Source organism: Perna viridis, chromosome 9 (genome assembly GCF_037379345.1).
Source record: "Perna viridis isolate PV_CMFRI_1.1 ecotype Kerala chromosome 9, ASM3737934v1, whole genome shotgun sequence".
Taxonomy (NCBI): domain Eukaryota; kingdom Metazoa; phylum Mollusca; class Bivalvia; order Mytilida; family Mytilidae; genus Perna; species Perna viridis.
In genome coordinates this window covers 5,663,359-5,669,836 of record NC_142453.1, presented here as the reverse complement: position 1 = coordinate 5,669,836, position 6,478 = coordinate 5,663,359, and the positions used below count along the sequence as shown (strand labels likewise).

Below are 6,478 nucleotides of genomic sequence, written 5' to 3'. Positions count from 1 at the left end.
GTTGTTTTATTTATTCCCTTTAAAATATATAACGTCATTGTAACATTACATATCATTTGTGAGAAATGTATGTTTTTTTCTTCAAAATTGCTCTCTACAGTACAGAATTATAAATACAGGACTATTGTTTGTCAGTATATTAAATGTTTCTTTTCGCTAACAATGATGGCTTACAATTCATTCATAAAGGAATACTGTGTAAGTTTACAAAATGCATTTGTATATCAGGATATAATTTGTTAAATATATGTTGCAATCATCATTAAATCAGTTTGAACTTGCTTTACTAATTTGGTACGAGAGGATTAAATGTTATGCACGTTGAACATGAAACCTTTTAAAATAACTTAATACTTGATTTACGGATTAAATCTACTGATCTTTGCATGGTGTATGCACGCATGTACAGAAACCTTTAACCAAAGATTGTTTTAAAAGATACAAAAACATCTCAGTAAACTAAAGACAATTAATCTCTTTTATCAGTCTACCAATTCATTACAACTAAAAACATAATACTGGTAGGATATATCAATATCGCATTTCAAAAGATAAAAATGATAATCGACCCTGCACAATGTTTGTTGAAGGTGTATTTTTGAATAATATCTGTCTGATCCAAATTATATTTAAACACAGTTAAATTGTTCATAACTGTTTTTCTCTTTGTTTTAATTGCCCCATTGGGTGATGCGAATTATATGTTTATAATATTCAAGAAGGGTGGACGCGTATAATACATTAGTGTGGAAAATTTGACAATAAATCTAACTGGATGGTTGTGAAGAATTGCAAGTTGATAATTTTTTTTTTTTTTTAATAAAATTCTGATTTTTATAGGAAAGATCAATTTCCGCAGATATATATCTTGGAATATACGCCGGTATATAATATTATCTATTGTCAAAGACTTAACAAACATGCATTTAGCTTTAAAAATGCAATGTTGTGCAGCCTTTACGTATATGGAAGGGAAAACATTGTTATCATTTTCAAAGCTATTACAGGATTAAAATTCCACCAATGGGTTCTGTCAACAGTAAACGGAACAATGAAAACTTTGTTCGAGTTGTAGCGACCCCAATTGAACGGGATATTTCTGATAATGACGAAAGAGAAATCCTAGGACATAAAACCAATTCCGCTGACATTATTGAACCCCGAGTGGTAGATGGAACTTCTTCGACGATAATGGTAAGCAAAATGAAAACATTGTACGTTTTGTTTAAGCTAGACATTATTTACAAGATAAAAGTATCAATAGTTATTATCATACTTCTAGTTATGTCTTTTTAAAACTTCGTATTTGTTTGTTTTTTATTTTATTTTGTAAAGAATACAATCAGAGTGCCATGATTTACTTTTAGAAGTAACACGGTTTCTGATTGGATAAAAATATTCGTCCATCATTTTGTGATGAATATGACGTCATCAACTTTTTGTAAATGATTTACTTGTTGAATTTTGAAATTAAATCACGCAGTTTATTTTCAAATGTGCGTCATGGGTATTGAGATTATTTCTTTGTAGGCTGAAAAAATGTAACAGCCATTCCTTAGTTAATTTTTTAACTTTTTTTAAAACCGGAATAAAACATCTTTAGATCGGTAAAATGTGTTGCACTATATTTACTGGAGAAATAAAATTTCTACTTTGAGATGTTTAGGTAGAACCGTGCAAATTTAGAGTGATTCATGCACAAGTGGTCTTTCATTTTTATTTTACGGATATTGACGATGATTCGTTTTAATGCTAAACTCTTCAAAAATAAAATTTAAGGTGAAAGTTATAATACGAGTTGTTTAAAACTTGGACAAAAATTGAAATTAAAACAATGCTTAATTAAACAAGAACCCTGTGCAGGTCCGGGTGTTAAAAGAATAGGCCTGCAGCAGCGCTATGCTTGTCGTATAAGGCGACTAAATAGTGCTCAGAAATCTAGCCGGGGGCTAGGCGCTCTGCCCACAGAGCAACTGGGATGTGTGCCCCAGGTGGTGGAATGGGGTACCCCTGGCGTGTTACATGCTGGGGTTGTCAGGCTATAATACGGAAAACCTGACCGCAAACCATAGTAGTGCACCGTGTTGGGAAAGACGCCACGTTCCTCGCACGTTAAAGAACCCTGCTGTGGTATTCGATAGGAGTAGGAACCTTTGCGCTCCGCCACAGGAGGCTAAATTGCCCGACCTTACCCATCCCCTTTTTCCAGTGGCAATCAAAATTTGTCGACCCTATTATCCTTGTGTCCCATCCTTTTTTTTTTTCATTTCATGTTCATTTTATCATCCATTTCAAGTTCATTGTCTGAATATAGCTGAAATATTGCTGCTCGGACGTTCAACCCCAACAAACAAACAATTGAACAAGAATGATAGAGCATTCCGACTATTCTGCACCACCATTTCCAAATTTAGGTGAATACTCGGAATAAAAGTGTAATCAAGGGAACCAAGAGTCTGGTGGAATTCAAAAGAATGTGTTCTAGGGATATGGAAAACAGACATACACAACAATGGAAAATAAAATAACGCATACAAAGTTAAAAATAAATGACCAACTCGGACCGCTAAAACCTTGGAGCATGGACCAGGTGTACCGGTAGGAAGGCGTGCTCTGCTTTTAATAAGCCCTTGCGGGTCAGGGTGTCGCCCCGTGCAGGTCCGGGTGTTAAAAGAATAGGCCTGCAGCAGCGCTAAGCTTGTCGTAAAAGGCGACTAAATAGTGCTCAGAAACCTACCCGGGGGCTAGGGGCTCTGCCCACAGAGCAACTAGGATGTGTGCCCCAGGTGGTGGAATGGGGTACCCCTGGAAAAAGGGGGGATGGGTAAGGTCGGGCAATTTAGCCTCCTGTGGCGGAGCTTAAATGTTCCTACTCCTATCGAATACCACAGCAGGGTTCTTTAACGTGCGAGGAACGTGGCGTCTTTCTCAACACGGTGCACCACTATGGTTTGCGGTCAGGTTTTCCGTATTATAGCCTGACAATCCCAGCATGTAACACGCCAGGGGTACCCCATTCCACCACCTGGGGCACACATCCCAGTTGCTCTGTGGGCAGAGCGCCCTAGCCCCCGGCTAGGTTTCTGAGCACTATTTAGTCGCCTTATACGACAAGCTTAGCGCTGCTGCAGGCCTTTTCTTTTAACAACCGGGCCTGCACGGGGCGAAAATAAAATTGAAACAAAAAACTTGTACAAGTATAGTTGACCTGAGTTTCATGTGATCAAGAAACGACATTTTACCTTTTAATTAAGCTATCAGCGCAATTTTCATTGTTACTTTACATACTTTGATTGTTTATTTGTTGGGGTTTAACGTCCGAGCAGCGATTTTTCAGCTATATTCAGACGATGAACAAATGGACATGAAATAATAAAATGAAAAAGGGGTGGGACACAAGGGCAATGGGTCGACAAATTTTGATTACCACTGGAAATAGGGAGAGGTGGGTAGGATCGGGCAATTTAGCCTCCTGTGGCGGAGCCCTATGGTTCCTAGTCCGGGATAATACCACAGTAGGGTTCTTTAACGTGCGAGGAACGTGGCACCACTATGGTTTGCGGTCAGGTTTTCCGTATTATATCCTGACAATCCCAGCATGTAACACGGCAGGGGTACCCCATTCCACCACCTGGGGCACACATCCCAGTTGCTCTGTGGGCAGAGCGCCCTAGCCCTCGGCTAGGGTTCTTAGCACTATATAGTCGCCTTTTACGACAAGCTTAGCGCTGCTGCAGGCCTATTCTTTTAACACCCGGACCTGCACGAGGAATCCTAAATTGATTTCTATTAAAATATGAAGCATTTCATCAATTTTAAGTATTCAAGGAAAACTACAATTATCACCTGAGGTGGACGCTTAATGCTCTTGATTGTCTTGAAATTGTTTACTACAGATATCTCAAACTCCACTTCCCAATGACAACGATGAACAAGAACAAATTACGTGCAAAACTATTTCGAAGTATACATGTAGTCAATATCAAAGTGAAAAAACTTTGGAAAACGACAAAGACGTAGACAAATCACGCAGTAATGAAAATGTGAATCCAAACAATGACGATTCTTCCAATGTAACAATCCACCAAAATCAAGCAAAATGTCCCATGTATACAACTTCTCAACAAGTTCAGCCTGAGAATTTCAATAAACTGTTCAGTAGCGCAGGTTCTACTGTACTTGAAATACCCAAAGATAATGAAAATTTAGATGGTCTGGGTGATGATATTTGCAATGGTGAAACAAAAACCGTTATAAATATCCCACCATCAGCAACAAGGTATGCGAATTCCGACGCTTGGAAAGAGTCCGGTAGCCTTGAGAGTCAGACATCGAAAGAAGATTTTGTCGACACCCTGGAAAAGGATGAAGACGAAAAACGACCAAGTGACGACAAAAACGATGCAAGTGATATCTTATTCGATGAAGCAGAAATCTATGCTATTCTTGACATCTACAAAATGAGGGTGCATACAGATTTATTAGAAAAAGAACCCACATTAGACGTGTTGAATTTGGCTCAAAAAGTTGGTGTTGGAGTTTCTCATGCGGTGTATAGGTCAAAAGATGGAATTCCACTTCCACTTCCGTACGATTGGATAATGCAGACCTCTGAGGATTCTACTGTAAGTTAATTAGCAAATTAATCTCTTAATTTATCAGTGAGATAAATGATCTATAAAATAATACTAAAATTAAATTGACTTGTTTGTTGGGGTTTAACGTCCGAGGAGCAATATTTCAGCTATATTCAGACAATGAAAATGGAATGAAAAAAAAAGGATGGGTCACAAGGATAATAGGGTCGACAAATTTTTATTGCCACTGGAAAAAGGGGGGATGGGTAAGATCGGGCAATTTAGCCTCCTGTGGCGGAGCACAAAGGTTCCTACTCCTATCCAATACCACAGCAGGGTTCTTTAACGTGCGAGGAACGTGGCATCTTTCCCAACACGGTGCACCACTATGGTTTGCGGTTAGGTTTTCCGTATTATAGCCTGACAATCCCAGCATGTAACACGCCAGGGGTACCCCATTGAACCACCTGGGGCACATATCCCAGTTGCTCTGTGGGCAGAGCGCCCTAGCCCCCGGCTAGGGTTCTGAGCACTATTCAGCCGCCTTATACGACATGCTTAGCGCTGCTGCGGGCCTATTCTTTTATCAACCGAACCTGCACGGGTGAAAATTAAATTGACATTTTATATATAAAACTGGTATTTTTGGTATTGAATACACCCCTAGCTGGGTCGGGTGTCAAAAGAATAGGCCCGCAGCAGCGCTAAGCTTGTTAAAGGCGACTAAATAGTGCTCGGAACCCTGGTCGGGGGCTAGGGCGCTCTGGCCACAGAGCAACTGGGTGTATGCCCAGGTGGTGGAATGGGGTAACTGGCATGTAACATGCTGGTGTTGTGAGGCTATAATACGGAAAACCTGACCGCAAACCATAGTGGTGCATCGTGTTGGGAAAGATGCCACGTTCCTCGCACGTTCAAGAACCCAATTGTGGTATTCTCACGGAGTAGGAACCATAGGGCTCCGCCACAGGAGGCTAAATTGCCCGACTCTACCCACCTCTCCCTTTTTGCAGTGGCAATCAAAATTTGTCGACCCCATTGTCCTTGTGTTCCATCCCATTTTTCATTTCATCATCAATTTCATGTTCATCGTCTGAATATAGCTGAAATATTGCTGCTCGGACGTTAAACCCCAACAAACTGAATAGAGCTGAAATATTGCTGCTCGGGCGTTAAACCCTAATAATCAATCTGCTTGGTTGGAAACTAATTTCAACAAATTTATCTAAAGGAACTTAAAATAAGACATCGAGAAGCAAACAGCAGTTTGTTATATCTTGTGATTATAAAATGCAATGCCTTAATTTAGGTCACTGCGCTTGGAGTTCAAACACGTGCCGATGATGACAAACGTTTTCATTGCGTCTTCGATTTACATTAAATGTCGGTCATAACAATGAAGAAAAATTGATTGCATACCGTCTTGAAAAAGATGAAACATTTACTTACGGTACCGGTACGCAACGACTGCGTGTTTAGGAATCGAAATAGTTCATTGTAGTAATTACCAGTTTTCATTGCGTTTTTACAGTAACAGTATGGTTTTCTTTGTTATCTGTTGTTTCTTATTACACCTATAATGTACAATGCATTATGTTTTAACTTTTGTTTTAATTTGTTAATAGAGTACCTTCAATATCCCACTAGGTAGTGCATTGAGCAGGTTAAACAAAGAATTAGAGGTTTATGATAAGTTACAGTTAATATTTGACCTTGTAGTGACCTTGTAGTGACCTTGAGCTCTCACGACCTCAGGCACGGTGCAATGAAATACTTTGGAATTAGTTCACTGGATGATGAAACGGATATTCATGTTAAAACCTTCCACCACTTGTGCAGGTAATGTACAGTAATTAACATCCAGTATTAACATTTAATCTGTACAGAAATTTTTACATTTT

The 6,478-nt window shown here is 39.3% G+C and overlaps 1 protein-coding gene across 4 annotated transcripts; it reads left to right on the top strand.

The window, feature by feature from the left end:
• The first annotated feature begins 495 nt into the window (after window positions 1–495).
• LOC148606447 (uncharacterized) lies at window positions 496–6,415 on the top strand. 4 transcript variants are annotated; one of them, XM_088545634.1, is made up of 3 exons: window positions 496–1,194; window positions 3,897–4,625; window positions 6,308–6,415. In XM_088545634.1, exons 1-3 carry the CDS (start codon window positions 1,024–1,026, stop codon window positions 6,308–6,310), a joined length of 903 nt encoding a protein of 300 aa, XP_088401760.1. In that variant the 5' UTR covers window positions 496–1,023; the 3' UTR covers window positions 6,311–6,415. The 4 variants fall into 4 exon arrangements, with proteins under 4 accessions (XP_088401760.1, XP_088401759.1, XP_088401758.1 ...); XM_088545633.1 differs by having other exon boundaries at window positions 6,297–6,414; XM_088545632.1 differs by having other exon boundaries at window positions 6,225–6,332.
• The last annotated feature ends 63 nt before the right edge of the window (window positions 6,416–6,478 follow it).

Coding starts and splice junctions, on each gene's coding strand:
- LOC148606447 (XM_088545630.1), top strand. CDS start 1,024: ATGGGTTCTGTCAACAGTAAACGGAACAATGAAAACTTTGTTCGAGTT. Junction 1,195..3,896: donor GAACTTCTTCGACGATAATG/GTAAGCAAAATG, acceptor TGTTTACTACAG/ATATCTCAAACTCCACTTCC. Junction 4,626..6,202: donor AGACCTCTGAGGATTCTACT/GTAAGTTAATTA, acceptor ATTTGTTAATAG/AGTACCTTCAATATCCCACT.